This window comes from Carcharodon carcharias, chromosome 16 (genome assembly GCF_017639515.1).
Source record: "Carcharodon carcharias isolate sCarCar2 chromosome 16, sCarCar2.pri, whole genome shotgun sequence".
NCBI classification, from domain to species: domain Eukaryota; kingdom Metazoa; phylum Chordata; class Chondrichthyes; order Lamniformes; family Lamnidae; genus Carcharodon; species Carcharodon carcharias.
The window spans coordinates 72,899,377-72,916,415 of record NC_054482.1 but is presented as its reverse complement, the minus strand read 5'-3'; the positions used below and the strand labels follow the sequence as shown (position 1 = coordinate 72,916,415).

The 17,039-nt window shown below is 38.2% G+C and overlaps 1 protein-coding gene across 3 annotated transcripts in view; it reads left to right on the top strand.

Annotated features, from left to right (window-relative positions):
* The window catches only part of faf1 (Fas (TNFRSF6) associated factor 1), a 386,266-nt gene that overhangs the window by 92,669 nt on the left and 276,558 nt on the right, over positions 1–17,039 (top strand). For all 3 annotated transcript variants that reach the window (XM_041208631.1, XM_041208632.1, XM_041208630.1), the window contains exon 7: positions 6,286–6,391. In XM_041208631.1, coding sequence (XP_041064565.1) covers positions 6,286–6,391 — 106 coding nt within the window. The remainder of the gene's footprint in view (positions 1–6,285; positions 6,392–17,039) is intronic.

Sequence of the window (17,039 nt, the reverse complement as noted above, 5' to 3'; positions counted from 1 at the left end):
CCCCTGGCGGCATTCCATAGGTATCATTCCCTCCAGGACTCCCTGGTCCACTCCTCCATCACCCCCTACTCCTCAACCCCCACCTATGGCACCTCCCCATGCCCACGCAAAAGATGCAGCACCTGCCCCTTCACTTCCTCTCTCCTCACAGTCCAAGGGCCCAAACGCTCCTTTCAAGTGAAGCAGCATTTCACTTGCATTTCCCCCAACTTAGTCTACTGCATTCGTTGCTCCCAATGCGGTCTCCTCTACATTGGAGAGACCAAACGTAAACTGGGCGACCGCTTTGCAGAACACCTGCGGTCTGTCCGCAAGAATGACCCAAACCTCCCTGTCGCTTGCCATTTTAACATTCCACCCTGCTCTCTTGCCTACATGTCTGTCCTTGGCTTGCTGCATTGTTCCAGTGAAGCCCAGCGCAAACTGGAGGAACAGCACCTCATCTTCCGACTAGGCACTTTACAGCCTTCCAGACTGAATATTGAATTCAACAACTTTAGATCTTGAACTCCCTCCTCTATCCCCACCCCCTTTCTGTTTCTTCCCCCTTCCTTTTTTTTCCAATAATTTATATAGATTTTTCTTTTCCCACCTATTTCCATTATTTTTAAATCTTTTATGCCCTGCTAGCCTTTCCAGCCCACCCCCACTAGAGCTCTACCATCCATTCTTAATTAGCACATTCGTTTAGATAATATCAGCATCTTCAGTGCCTCTGTGTTCTTTTGTTCTTTTGATTATCTGCTCCTATCGCTGCTTGCTTGTCCCTACAACCACACCACCCCCCTCAACTTCTCTCCCCCCCCACAACCTTAAACCAGCTTATATTTCACCCCTCTCCTTAGATTCACTCAGTTCTGTTGAAGAGTCATGAGGACTCGAAACATCAACTCTTTTCTTCTCCGCCGATGCTGCCAGACCTGCTGAGTTTTTCCAGGTAATTCTGTTTTTGTTTTGGATTTCCAGCATCTGCAGTTTTTTGTTTTTATCTCTTTTGATTCTATATCTTGATCTTCTGAGCTAAGGTCGGTTCTCACTAGTGTACTGATCTCATGCTTTATTAAGAGAGCTACCCAACCTCCTTTTCCTTTCTTCCTATCCTTTTGAAATGTCCAATATCCTTGACTTTTCAATTCCCAGACATCGTCACCTTGCAACCAAGTTTCTGTAATGACTATCACATATCCATTTAGTTCTATTTGAGCCATCATCTCCTCTGTTTTGTTGTGAATGCTTCTTGCATTCAGATAAGGAGTGTTAAATTCTGGCATATACTATTTTTCCCTACTCTTCTCTACAGTCTTGTTTGCTTGCCCTGTCCCTTCCTGTCACACTCTGCTTATCATTACCAATATCACTATACTGCCTGACCTTTCTTATTAACTTCTCAAATTTCCCCTCAGCTGAACTTTCATTCCAACCCCCGCCTCCCTCCAAACTATCTGACTTGAAGCCCCCTCTACAGCCTTAAGTTATTTGATTCGTCGGGACACTGGGTCCCAACGCAGTTCAAGTGAAGCCCAACCCAACAGAACGGTTGCCAGTGCCCCAGGAATTGAAATCCATTTCTCCCATATCAGTCTTTGCGCCATACATTCAACTCTCTGACCTTATTTACTCTATGCCAATTTGCTTGTGGCTCAGGTAGTATTTTGGAGATATAAAAGGAAAGTGCTGGAAATACTCAGGACTGGCAGCACCCGTGGTGAAAAAAACAGAACATTGCGAGTCAAATATGAGTCTTCCTCAGTCAGTTTACCTTTGTCGAGCTTTTTAATTCAGCTCGTAACTGCTCATGCTCCCTATGTCATTGGTATCCATGTGGACCATGACAACTGGATGTCTCCTCTTCAGCCCTAAGGCAATGCCGTTAACTCTGGCACCAGACAGGCAGTGCAGCCTTCAGGATCTGTGCTGTCTGTGGTTATCTAGCCCTTGAACTATATTGTCCCACACTACTACATTCCTTTCACTCACCCTACTTGAATGGCCCCCTGTACCACCAAGCTGTGGTCAGTTTGCACATCCTGCTTGCTGTCCCTGTTCTTATCCACACAGGCTACAAGAACCTCGAACTTGTTGGACAAATGCAAGGCCTGATGCACCTCCAGTATTACTTTCTGGATTCCCATATGTGCCTCACTCCTGGTCACACCCTCCTGTCACTGACCACAGACCATATCGAAGTTCTTAACCTAAGGGGTGTGACTGCCTCCTACAATAAAGTGTTCAGGTAACTTTCTCCCTCCCTGATGCATTGCAGTGTCCAGAGCTTGGACTCCAGTTCAAAAATTCCTCATGCTGCAGACAAGCTGGTGTCCATCAGTGAGCATGTGCTACAGCTGCAGCACATCACCGATCCTATCATTTCCATCGTAATTTATTTACTAATTAGAGTTTCATGTTTTTAAATATCATTGAATGATTATTTGTAGTTATATTAAGTAGCTTAACTCATTACACAATAAATTTAATACAGTACTTGCATCTCCCAGGTCCTAGTTTAACCCTAGTTTAGAGAAAAAGACTTTAAAACTCGCCAACCAATCACCTGCCTACTCACCTAATTAATGCCTCCAGACTTCAGCTCTCAGGTCTCTCTGTCTCTCACTCCCTGTCATGGACTGCTCCTTGTGTTGTAAAAGACCAAAACAACACTTTGTGCTGAATTCCCTCAATTTCAAATTCCTGAGTTGGGTATTCTGTCAAAACTGTATTCCATGCTAATTTAGTAAATAAGAAACAACCCTAAGAAACATTTCCATTGTTGAAGTTGCATAATTCTATATGTTCAAGGCAAACAAATTTGATGAATGGCGTCCACTCATCCTGTATTCTATGAAACATTAGATAAACTGGACAGATACGTTTTCATTAACTGAGGGCATTGTTTTTAGCTGGCAGACTACATTAAGTCAGGATGGCACTGTGGAAACAGGGCACATGGGGGTGGGGGGAGGAGAAGAGCCGTGAGTTGAAGACAGCTGGAGGGTGGAAGCTTGGACTGAATTGTAAGCCTGAAATCTTGAAACACTGCTGATCTTTGTCAACGATTGCTATGTTGGAGATGTCCCCAGGACACATCAGAAGGAGAGTCCTGGGTGAAGGAGGGGGAACTGCTTGTCAGATTACAATCGCATGGTGTAAATGACACAAGTTGGGTATGTGGTAATCGGTACATTGTAAGTGGTTGCAATGTAGTATGCATAGGAAGGAGAATAACAGTACAGTTTAGTGCAACTTAGCATAAGATTTTTTACCAAAACAACTGGAAGTGCTCTTCTATTATCACTACTTAATTAACTACAGCATTTAAAGAACTGAAGAGCATTTATTAAAGATTTGTAATCTGTTCTGTGTAATTAATGTCTGATGGTAAGGAAGCAATTAATTGTACCCAAAATGATTAGCAAGATTTTGGATTAGAGTGAATAAATGTATTCCTTTGGGTGGGTACTTTTTAACATGAGAAAAGGATGATGCTTGCTTCAGGAAAAACTGATGTTGTGAGAAGGTATATGATTGTAACAGACCTTCAGATACCTTGGCATTCATTAACATTTGTAACAGAGCGTTAATTATGTAAGATGCATTTTGTAGCTCAGAACATTATTTATCATTAATTTGATCAGACCTTGGGGAATGCCATAATACAGAGCTGAGCTTGCTTTAAAATTTCGATTAATTCAGAACTATAATTTGTAGTTTGGAAATGCATGCGATGGCATATGAAAATCTCCAAATTTAAAATACAAAATAAACACTAAAGCCTCAGCAAATGCGTATTTGCTGGATTTTCAGTCTGTCACGTGTTGTCTGTCCTTTAAACATCAATCTGCCAAATATAGCTGTACAAGCCACATCAAACATTACTTGCTCACAGTGATTTAATATTTTTTACTTTATGTAAATATGCAGTAATTACAGTAAACTTGGATTCTGTTAGCTTAAGCTAGTATTGTACTCATAGTAAAAGAATGTCTTTACTGTGTGCCATAACTTATTAATTGTTGGAACCATCAAAGGCGTATCAAATTTGCTTTTCTCAGAAAACACCTGCTTCATGTGTACTTTGTGTGACTAAAATCAAAGTGAATCTGAATAGTATTTTAATAAATGCATATTAAAATTATTTGATGCTCTCTTAGGATTGTCTGTATCAAAATAATGTGAAGTGTGTATATTGGAAAGAGGGTGGTGGAAACCAAATGTTACACTAATGTGAAAGAACTTTTAATTTAAAATAATGTTGGTTGTCCATAAAGTGTATAAATATTTTCGATGTGGTGCTGTTAGTTTTCTATAATTTGTATATTCACCTGTTTAAGAAACCAAATTTGTAATACATAAAGACATATTTTGTTTGTGAATATATTTGAAATAAAATGATGGAAGAGGTGAGAGTAGTCATGAAAAAGATACAAAATATTGTCCATTTTCTTTATTGGCAACTTCATTTTCAAGGTAAACTATACCCATTTCTTCAGTATGAGTGATTTGGAGGCAACCTGTTCCCAGACTTCCACTGTTTGCTTGATCCTGTAGGAAGCATATGTAAAACCTAGGTTGGACGATTGCTGCACGGTTTTCTTTTTCTTAACTCAGTGAGGCCCAGAACGGGAAGTTAGTTGGTGTTACAGCATCAACCCCACGTCATCCAACCCCTTTTTTTATTGTTATACAAGCACTTTCATATTTAGTACACTACTTCCTCAGAGTTATACAAAATATTTTATTTTGCTTTTTTCCATGACTATTTAACAATTTTGATGTCTAGATTTCAGTTTTTTATTCCTTATAGAGAGGAGAATACTGTGTTTGAGTTCGGTAGTAAGGGAAAGATGCGTTGTCAGAAGTGTCATTTTTAGATGAAATCCTAAACTGAAGGATCCATCATCCTATTTAAGTAGACATGAAAGATCATTGGCTCTATTCAAAGAAGAGTGGGAGTACTTCAGTTATCCTAGACAACATTCCTTCCTCAATGAGCACTATCAAAAACAGATGATGTGATCATTCATTTATTTGCTGTTTGTGGGATCTTCCTGTGTGCAATTTAGCTGTTGCATTTATTTTCATAATATTCGTGACTGCTTCAAAAAAATTTCATTGTTAGTAAAGCGTTTAATCAATGTAAATATGTTAATCCCTAATTCACAGGAGTAAAATTTAAATGTGTTAAATTAGAATCATAGAACTAAAATTCTATCAAAAAATAATTTTTTTCACATTCCATGGTATCTATAAACCAAACAATTACTATGTATAAAGAGCTTAGTTTTATTAAAAATTTTAACAGTAATACTTCTAATTAGCATAATGTTCATTAATGAGACCAGTATTAATAAAATAAATCCGAGAACAAGTGCTTTAAAAATAAGGGAAGCAGTGCTGGTACATGGAGCTTTTACACAAAATGTCATGGAATGACATGAAGCAGATTCAAGTTCCCCCACCATTTGAATTTTTGATTTCAGTTGTGCCACTGTGAAAAGCCAGGTGTTTTCCATCCCTGGTGTGGGAATGCTGAATCCAGAATTTCCATCTTTCTGATTTCGTGCAGTTTCTGTTAGTTGACAAAGAGTAGCTTTGTTAGTGAACCATTCTACCTTTCTAAATTTTAGGATTCCTGTGATGCAGAAATGAAAAGCATGGAGGAGTGTGTACTTTCACAAGAAATCAATAAAAACCAAATGCCCATAATTTGCAAGACACCCACAATCAGGATTTAATTTGATTTTATCTTATTTGCTTTTATTTCATTGTTATTACAATTTGTCATAATAAAATCAGTTTGCCTTGGTAGCTGAGTTCCTTGGGCAGTATGACATAAAATGTGATTGGAAATGTTTATTTTGTGACATGTTATAATGGGAAATGGAACAGTAAAAGGAGTTTATAAAAGTATGTTAATTAATTACAAGGGAATGATTAATTTGGTAAAATCATCTTACTATGTAGCTGATGTAAAGCGCGAAATAAGGGAATGGTTTTGCAAATCAGCTTTAACTTGTGAAGTGTTTAACTCTGAGTATTGAGTTTTTCCATATGATTGGTATATCATTTGAATGATTACTCTTAAAATTAAAGGAAATTAACTAACTGGTTACATCCCTCTGGTCAGTCGCATCATACCCTTTTGCCTTATGAACAGACTATAACCGAATTTGTTAAGACTTGCCCATCTGGTAGTCAACATACTCTTGGGGCTTCAAAGAGTAAGGCTGAGAACAAGTTTGAACATGCTCTTCCCTGATTCTGTTGTTTTTATCTCCACTCCTTCAGTGCCCTACAGGAGTCATTAAATCAAAACTTCATGTTGATCATTACGCATCGAGAAGCCCAACGGGATTATAGCCTGAACTTTCCGGGCACCAGAACTGTACAAGAGGTGAGTTACACTGGAGTTAGGAAGTACAAATAGCTCATTATCACTACTAGAAGCCCTGATAAAGAGGTTCTAATCTTTTGCTAATTATTGCACAAACTTCTGATTTGTTATTTGCTTGCCTTAAAGCTGTGGTAAGAACTTTAAAGCGGCTGTATTATCTTGATAGAAAGATAGAAAGTTATCTGAGCTGTTCTGTGCTTTTATTGATGTGTTAGAACAAGAGTTCCAGAATTGGGGGGAGTTGTTGCACAATTGCTGGCAACCTCGAAGTAAACTTGTTAGATTCACCAAGGCTGGCAGTCCAAGAGTTAAAATAGCTAATATAGCCTGAGCTGTTACCACTAACCATGCTTTTATTGTGTATCATCCAAGGTGAGACCTGACTGAGTCTACATTTCTGTGTTTTGTTTTTTAATACTGCCCTGTAGTGTTTTTGAAGAGTTTCATAGGAATGTTTTTGATCTATTCTTATTGCTTATAGTTTCCAGTGGCTTTCATACCTGAGTGTTGTACTAAAATGCTGCAAAAATAGGTTGTTACAGCCATGATTTTCTTCAATAATTCTTGTGGCATTTTGAGTGCTACAAAAAAAACCAGCTTATTTAAAATTGGATTAGTGCAAATATTATACTCAGCTACAGATTCTTTTGCTTGGGTTGATAACAATTGGCTCCACTCCTTTTATCCTTCTGAAATGTAAATTGCTTTAAGTCTTTTTGCAATAAATGATTATTGATTCAAATATTATTTAATAAGTCATTTGAATGAAAACGGATGGCACATTTTCGCTTGTTATATCAATAATTGTTTGAAAGAACTGGCCTCGTGTGCTCTTAATTAAATTAAAATTCAAATTGTCTGTGAATTTTATTTTGAAAGCTTCATCAATGCAATAAAATTGAAATTGGATTCCAGGATTTGGGGATTTCAATACTGCCTCATCAGCCTCTATACAGAAAATTTAAGCTGGTAGTTGTAATGCTTGATTTGCCTTTTGAGTAAAGGAGCAATCTCTCTTCTGACAATTTCACAGACTAAATAGATTTCTTTTATTGTCTGTTTTCTTCACTTTGTTTCTCCTCTTCTTTGAAGGCTTTGACATCTTGCTGCATTGTGGTTTCAAAGATACTGACCATGCACTGGCACCTCACACAAGTAGTCATTTTTCATCTGTGAGCCTTGATGGTGAACATCAAGCCTGATCTTGTTCTCACCCAGTGTCCACATATGCTTTTAGCAGAGCACCCCAGGAAGTTGATGTTCATGCATCTGGGATGATTAAAGGGCATTAAGCCATTATGTAGTTACCCTCATCCTTCAGGTGATTTCATGCCTGTGCACCAACTATCCCTTTGCCCAATCTCCCACGAGAGGCAAATTAAATAACAGAGACTTATAGCTCAGTTTAAAAATTCCACTCTTTGCCCACATAGATATTCAAACAAGCCCCAGATGCATGCCTTATTTTCCAGAACCTTATACTCTTGCCTTCTGTATGCTTTGATCACCTTGTTTTGCAGAAATCCATCTAGTGAGAACTTAAATTTAAGACCCTCACCAAAAGACTGAAGGCAGAGGTTAGGCGAATGCTTTTTCATACAAAAGGTTGTTAGGATTTTGGATGCCCAGTGGTGGAAGCAGAATCCATAGTAACAGTGTTTGAAAAGGAAATTGATAAATATTTGAAAAATGGAAGTTTGGGAAAAGGACAAGGGAATAAAAGTAAGTGGATAGCTCTTTAAAAGCTGGTACAGATGATAAAAGATTTCTCTCTCAACTGTAAATTTCTGCAATAAGTTGGAATGGTCTGCATTTTTAATTAATGGAGGAATTGCATTAGCAACATCCAGAATTGAGACTAAAACAAAAAATACTGGTAAAACTCAGGTCTGAGAGCACCTGTAGAGAGAGAGACAGAGATAATGTTTTGAGTCTGTATGACTCTTCATCTTTATCTCTGTCTCTCTCTTCATAGATGCTGTCAGACCTGCTGAGTTTTTCCAACATTTTTTGTTTTCGTTTCAGATTTCCAGCATCCGCAGTATTTTGCCTTTATTCCAGAATTGAGAGTTTGTTTTTCAGTACTTCAGTAGAATGATCTAAAGAGCTTAAATTTCCTTCTTGGGGCCCTTTTCTACCAAACAATCAATTTCCAAATCACAATCCGCAAATATAATACTTCAACATTCAGTCATTTTTGTATAATCTACTAAGGTAACAGATTAACAAGGTCACATTTTGTAAGCATTTTTCATAGCCTAGTATCCAATACACACTGTTTTCAACCTAACTTAACTTGTTACTGGAAAACTGTTTGCTTAGCATGCATGAAAAATGTCATGAAATATTTAGATAGACACACATTGTGTTCAATTCATGTATTCACTAAAAGCGTAGGACTTGTTCTTCCCCGCTAAATATGGTTGATTGTTTTAATCCACCAATAGGAGGAATACAATGTTTTAGACTCGCTAAAAATACTGGTTAGCCTTTTTAACTTTCAGCTTTCATGTTTTTGCTCAATATCTAAAGCAGCTAGCGCATGTTTTCTCTCATTTTTCAGAACCTTTTTCTAAGAATTTAAAATTGGCCCTGGATGGTGCAGTTTGATGCATCTTTGGAACAACAAGAAAACACTACTGTTCTTATTAAGACACCCATTTCAATAAAAAGAAAAACAATCAATACTGATTCCTCTGCAGAGGGCAACTAGATTTATAGTGCAAACCCTCTAAAGGATTAAGATATAACACTCAATGAATCAATTTGTGTTCTGACCAATCTAACAAAAATCTTGTTCCTTCCAGCAAGGGAATTCCTTTATCTTTCCATCAAGTGAACCCATAGGAGCTTTTCTGGGAATATCTACAGGCAATTGCAAATGTGATTTCCGTGAAGAGGGGTAGGGAGAAGAGGATGATAGTGATAGAGCATCAATATACTTGCAGCAAACATCAACCTTGGAATAGAAACTTTCCTTTGAAATTTGCTAATGTAGCAACCACTGACATGCATGGGAATTGTCATGGCCACTCTGGGCTATGCCCACAGATATCTGGGCTGACTTGCAAGAATTAGCAGAATACTTCCTGAAAACCATAGAACCATAACATCATAGAATAGTGTAGCTGTTTGGCCCATCAAGTCTGTGCTGGCTCTTACAAAGAATAACCTAGCTAATTCTGCTCTTTCCCCATATTCCAGCCATATTTTGCTCCAATTATTTTTAACCTGTTCCCTGTTGAAAGCTACTGTTGAATCTATCACCACCTTTTCAGTGCATTCCAAATCCCTCTTGTCACTTCTGACTGTTTTGTCAATCACCTTAAATCTGTGCTCTATGGATAGGAACATTCGAAGCAAGAGCAGGAGTAGGCCATTTGGCCCTTCAAACCTGCTCTGACATTCAGTAAGATCATGGCTGCTCTAATTGAAGCCTCAAATTCACATTTCCACCTACCCCTGATAATCTTTGACTCCTTTGTTAGTCTAGAATCTATCTACCTCTGCCTTAAAATTACTTCATGCCTCCACTGCTCTTTGGGGAAGAGTCCCAAAGACTCATAACCCTCAGAGAAAAAATTCTCCTCATCTTCATGGGAGACCCCTTATAGTTAAACTGTGTCTTCTAGTTCTGGCCTCCCTCACAAGGGGAAACACCCTTTCAGCACCCACCCTGTCAAGTCCCCTCAGGACCTTATATGTTTCAATAAGATCACCTCTCATTCTCTTAAATGCTATTGGATGCAGGCCCAGCTTTTGCTCATAAGATAATTTCCCCCATCCCAGATATCAGTCAAGTGAACCTGCTTTGAACTGCTTCTAACGTAATTATATTCTTATTTGAATAAGATGTTCAAAACTTTACACAGTACTCTTGATGTGGTCTGACCAAGGCCCTGTACAACTGCAGTAAAACTTCCCTACTTTCCAAAATTCCATTCCTTTTACAATAAATGTCTATGTTCCATTTGCCTTCCTAATAATTTGCTGTACCTGCATACTAACTTTGTGATTCATGTACCAGGGCACCCAGACCCCTCTGTAATACAGATGGCTGCAATATTTTTCCATTTAAATAATATGCTGCCTTTCTATTCTTCCTGCCAAAGTGGATAATTTCACATTTTCCCACATTATACTCCCATCTGCCAAATTTTTGCCCATCACTTAATCTATTTATATCCCTTTGCAGATTTCTCTTCATAGCTTACTTTCCTACCTATCTTTGTATCTTCAGCAATTTTAGCAACCATACCTTCGGCCCCTTCATCTAAGTCATTGATATAAATTGTAAATAGTTTGTAAATAGTTAAGGCCTCCATATGCTGATCCCTGTGGCACTCCACTTGTCACATCTTGCCAACTGGAAAATGACCTATTTATGCCTACTCTCTGTTTCCTATTGGCTAACCAATCCTCTATCCATGTTAACAAGTACCCTTTACACCATGAGCTCTACTTAGGGGGTTGAGCCATTATTCAGGCTCTCTCTATTTAGTCCATCTGAATCTTTCATTATTTTAAATACTTCCAACAAATCTCCTCTTAACCTCCTCTGTTCTAAGGAGAACAACCCTAGCTTCTCCAGTCAATTAATATAACTATAATTCCTCATTTCTAGAAACATTCTAACAAACCTCTCCTGTATTGTCTCAAGTCTTCATGCCCTTCCTAAAGTGTGTTGCCCAGAATTTGGCACAATATTGTGATTGATAATTGACATTCACAGGGAATCTGCTAAACCTTTGTACACATATCACCAACTTTGTGACTGGTATTAAGTTCTTTCCAGAAGCACTAACTCTACCAAATCTTAATCCCCAATCTTCTAATCATGATTCCATTGATATGAACTTGCCTGTCGGGATCTAATCGTGTCTGAACAGCATTCCATCAAACCCATTGGGTGAAGTTGATAGACAACACACTACAGAATTTACCAAGTCCATCACTGCCTCCAAATTAATTAAATGCCAGCAGCTAAGATAAAAGCAAAATACTGTGGAGGATGGAGATCTGAAATATAAACAAAGTGCTGGAAAAACTCAAGTTTGGCAGCATCTGTGGAGACAGAAGCAGAGTTAACGTTTTGAGTCCATATGACTGTTCTTCAGAGCTAAAGAGAAGTAGAAATGTGAAGGATTTGTACTATTTAAGAGGAGATGGAGCAAAGTAGAGGGTCAGGGATGGGTGGGAGCTCAGGAGAGATTGACCAAGATGTCATGGACACAAGACAGAGGGAGTGTTAATGGTAGTGTTAAAGACTGAAAAAGGTGCTAATAAGTGGCATAAAGGTAAGATAGCAGAATGTGCTAATAGCAGAACAAGGGTCAGTGTTCTGTGAAAACAAAACATAGGAACAAGTGACCGATGGTCCAGTGGAGGGAGGGCGGGTTTTGGGGAAAAAGGATAAAAAATATGAAAAAAGAGTAAATAATTTTAAGAAATGGAATAAAAAAGGGGTCAAGATGGAGGAGAGAATTCATGGTCTGAAGCTGTTGAACTCGATGTTAAATGCAAGCAGCTGTTCATGTATTGGAGTTCAGATCAAATCCATGGTGTTTTTGTAGAATGGCATCATTATGCCTAGTGTCTCACCTGCAGGTTGCACCAGCAACTTTTGCAAAACTATCCTTTGATCATAATTTGCAAATAAGTGGAACATTTGTTACAAACCTTCGAGACAATTTTGACAATGACTTTGAAAACATGAACCGCTTGCAAAAGTGCCACAGGCCATTCTATGCCTAATAAAATAGCATTACAAAGCATTTATAAGCTCTAAATCACAAAATGGATGCTGCTGTATGGTGGGATCTATGTCAGATCCATGCCTGTAGGCCATTCCAGATTCTAAGCAATGGCCTGTTGAATACCTTTACCCATATAGTTGGCTGCCTGTACAGGGTTATAAGGAAATGAGGACTCATGTCAGATGCATAAGGTTAAGAAGTCATCAGAGAACACAATTCGGTCCCTTTCATGAGTGAGCCTATAAGTTTCAATTCATTATCTATTAAGTCACATAACTTTGATAAAATTGCCAAATTGCTCACATTGGATACAATTCAAAGGGTTTCCACCAGACAGGAGAGAGCAGGCTTATAAGCTTCTACTCCCTGTTTTATAACTGTTGAATACATGAATATTCCACCCAATGTAAGGCTTTGGGGTATTAATCTTTTTCCTCATGCTGGCAATGAGCAAGTTGGATGTACTGTATCAAATCGTTTAGATGGTACAGCTAGGCGATTGTCCAGTAGTCCTAAATCTAGAATATATCTACTTCCATATTGCCACATAGTAGTGCTTTGGGATATTTTTTGGGTTGAATTGCAATAACCCGACAAATTTATTTAATGCCTTTAAGATGCAGAATATATTAGGAGTAACCAGAGTATTTGGAACTCTGTAATGGCAGAGAAATTGGAGAGGTAATCATAGGTTTGAGAGAAATTGTGATTTTGAGAAGGCTTTTAAAGAAGGACAGAGAGATGAAGAGGCAGAAAGGCTTCAGGAGGAATTCCTGAGAGCAGGGAAAGTTCTCCCCCAGCAGTGGTAAGCGCTGCTGAAACGATTGGAGATGGAAGATTGAAGGGTTCAGGTGAGTGAGTAGGTTTGGAGGAGGTTGAAGAGGTAGAGTGAACAGAGAGCTTTGAAGATAAAGGTCAGGAAATTAACTAGGAAGCAGTGTTGGGTGGTGAGGATGGGTGTGGAGACAAAGATTAAATCAATCAATTGAAGGTACTTCCTTTTGTCATTTCCTCTATATCTAGGGCTTTAACAGATGCTTGAGTATGGTCATAGCACATCATCCAAAGTCTCAGCTGCAACCCATGCAAGAGCTAAAGGCCTTAGAGACATTAATTCAAGTGACCTGATAGAAATATAACACTTTCCATGTTAATTTATTACACTTCAAGACCTGATATCCCTTCTTTGGAATGGACATGATATCCCATTAAAGGACATCAGTGGTTGCTTCCTTGATGGCAACAGCTATCAGTTTGGTGTTTGAGGTTGCTTTAGCAGACCCTACTCAGCCAGTGATTAGGTCCCCGATCTGGACTCCCTTGAAGGCTAAAAAAAAAGTAACATTCTGCAAGTGTCTCCCATTGACGTTTTTCTGCTGTTAATAACAGTACAGATAGCCCTCTGGGCTCAGGGGAGCCATGTGGGGTCACTGCTTTAGTTTTAAGACATTTTATATGCATACTAATCAGGTGGCTTCCCCAAAATCATAGAAGTTGATGGCACAGAAAAAGGTCATGAGGTGCTTCGTGTTTGCGTTGGCTATTTGCTATAGCCAGTTAAGTTAGGCTTGATATGTGGAAAATGTGCATAATTCTAAAAATGAAAAAGATACTGAAAGATATGCTTTTTCTTATTTCCTACTGAATTTGGAAAAAATAATGCTCTCTACTGTGCCAGGCAAATCCGAGTGGTGAACAGTTTGAGTCTAAAATCCACAGCTTGTCTTTGAAATGTTCTAACTATTGGGTAACAGACTTTTCAAACAGCTGGGTTACAGTTGCATCTGATACTATTTTGCTTTTATCTGGATCTATTTTCTCCAGCTATCAACGATTACAGGTTTGGAAGAATTTTCTTTTCAACATTATGGGCTATAGGGAGTGTGTGTTACTTACACTTTGGACTGTAAACAGGAGCACACTGGCAACTCTTACTTTGAAATTTAATGTGGCAGTAAGTGCATCTCTACTTGTCAGTTGGAATTTTTGTAGAATTTCTGTCAGTTAATGTTTTTTTGGCTTAATCGAGACATGGAACAGAATATCGTAAGTATTTTTTTTACAAAATGTATGTCATAGTGAAAACTTAAATTCCATCAATCCTGTTTAAAGACACCTTTTTGCAGTTTAATTTAGAATATTTTGAGTGGAAGATGAAATGAACACAACCAAATTGAAATGTGGAGATCAGAAATTAAGAATCTGACATTTTGAATGGTAGTGGAATGCTTCGAAAGATTACATTTTAGTTTTCTGAGTAGAATTTTTAATGAAGTAAAGTAAGATGGTTGCTTTATTTGGTAACTTTCTGCACAGATTTATATGCCACAGAACAGCAATACATGAAGCTTTTAATAGAAAGGAAACTGTTTGTATCAAAACATGACATGTCAAGTATTAAATCAGTGTTGAGTAATGGGTACCTGTCAAAAGGGGATATACTAGTATTGAAATAGACTTTATAAAGATACCAATCAGACTGTTTTTCCCATATTAGTTTTGGTTGTATACATAGTATGCGAACTGTTTGATTTGTGAATAATTGGCAAATTGAAGAAGAAGTCTTAAATTCATTTCTAAATTAAACATGGGCTTTTCTGAAAATGACTATTAATAATTCATAATATGTAGGTTCATAAAATTCTGTTTGCTTTGTTTTTATTACTGTTACTGTAGAATATAAATGTTTAATACAATTATAGTTAACTATTCCGATATGTTTAATTGTTTCAATTGTATTCCGAGCTGTTCTGGTTTCTATGCACATGCTTTAAATTATAACATAAATTATTAACTAGACGTATTAAAATTCAATGAAATTCCATGGCACACTAACTTGTATCTAACTAAGAAAGTCTTACCTAACAAGATGTTGATTTTCATTTTTAAAATGCATAATTTACTTTAAATTAATTTTGCAAATAATTTAATTTGTACTTTGAGGGAGAAACTAACGAAAAGTACATGATATGTCTGACTTTTATGTAACATTGATTAGTTATTAATAAATCTTTGTGATACTTTATAAATACTTATGTTGAAACAGAAATTTTGGGGAGTGCAGGTTGATCTTTGTAATTATTTTAAAATGTTTTCTGACAGTGTAATTTTATCAGTACAGCAGTGTGCATTTTAGAAATAGAAACATTCATCATAGATTTTTAAAAATATCTATTAGTGTACCTGCATCTGCATGTGTACTTCCTGTCAACTTTCCAATTTTAAATTACTGTCTACAATTAAAATAACAAAAGCCTTTTCAAACGTATCGTGGGATAATTATACCCTATCTGCTATGAAGATGCTGTAATCTCACCACTTGTAGAAAAACATCATCACGGTGTAATACTTTATGTAGGTGTGATTCTAAAATAGGAGCTGAACTACTTTTGAGCACCCTTACCCACTTACCTCGGGTGCATCCCATGCAAGATTGACTAGTAAGTTATTTAAAGATGTACTGCCTTGCAGCAGTTCCTGTCACTATTTTCATTATAAATTTGTAATGGAAACAGCTTATGTAAACTTAGGCTGTAATTACAGTTTCCCATCAGTGAAGGCACTGCAATATCACAACTGGCGAAGAATATCATTACAACGTGACAAGTTCATATAAGTAGTTGTCAGTTTAAATGTAGACATAGGAATTTATTATGGAAATAAACAAGAAAGGACTGAATGTATTTCTTTAAAATGGGAGCTGAATTATCCCCACCCACCAACCCTCCTTTACCTGAATTCTATACTTCGTCTTGTCTCCTGTGGTGCTGCACATGTGGAGTTAATGCTGATAAAGCTAATGGCATTCCTGAGGCTAACAGAATGGAATTGGGTTCTATTTTTCATCTCGGATGCTTTTCCCACTTCTTTCATCTGTTCAGTTTCCCTGATTGAGAACAGACCAAATATTGAACTGTTTCTTTTTTATTCATTCATGGGATGTGGGCTTCGCTGGCTGGGCCAGCATTTATTGCCCATCCCTAGATGCCCTTGAGAAGGTGGTGGTGAGCTGCCTCCTTGAACGCACTGCAGTCCATGTGCTGTAGGTATACCCACACTACTGTTAGGAAAGGAGTTCCAGGTTTTTGACCTAGTGACAGTGAAAGAACGGCAATATATTTCCAAGTCAGGATGATGAATGACTTGGAGGGGAACTTCCAGGTGGTGGTGTTCCCATCTATCTGCTGTCCTTGTCCTTCTAGTTGGTAGTGATTGTGGGTTTGGAAGGTGCTGTCTAAGGACCCTTGGTGAATTCCTGCAGTGCATCTTGTAGATGGTACACACTGTTGCTACTGTGCGTCGGTGGTGGAAGGAACAAATGTTTGTGGATGTGATGCCAATCAAGCAGACTGCTTTGTCCTAGATGGTATTCAGCTTCTTCAGTGTTGTAGGAGCTGTACTCATCCAGGCAAATGGAGAGTATTCCATCACACTCCTGACTTGTGCCTTGTGGATAGTGGACAGGCTTTGGGGAGTCAGGAGGTGAGTTACTCATTACATGATTCCTAGCCTCTGACCTGCTTTTGTAGCCACTGTATTTATATGGCTAGCCCAGTTCAGTTTCTGGTTAATGGTAACCCCCAGGATGTTGATTGTGGGGGATTCAATGATGGTAATGCCATTGAGCATCAAGGGGTGATGGTTGGACTCTCTCTTGTTGGAGATGGTCATTGCCTGACCAGTGGTGCAAATGTTACTTGCCACTTGTCAGCCCAAGCCTGGACATTGTCCAGGTCTTGCTGCATTTGGACATGGACTGCTTCAGTACCTGAGGAGTTGCGAATGGCGCTCAACATTGCGCAATCATCAGTGAACATCCCCACTTCTGACCTTATGAAGGAAGGAAGGTCATTGATGAAGCAGCTGAAGATGGTTGGGCCTGGGACTCTACC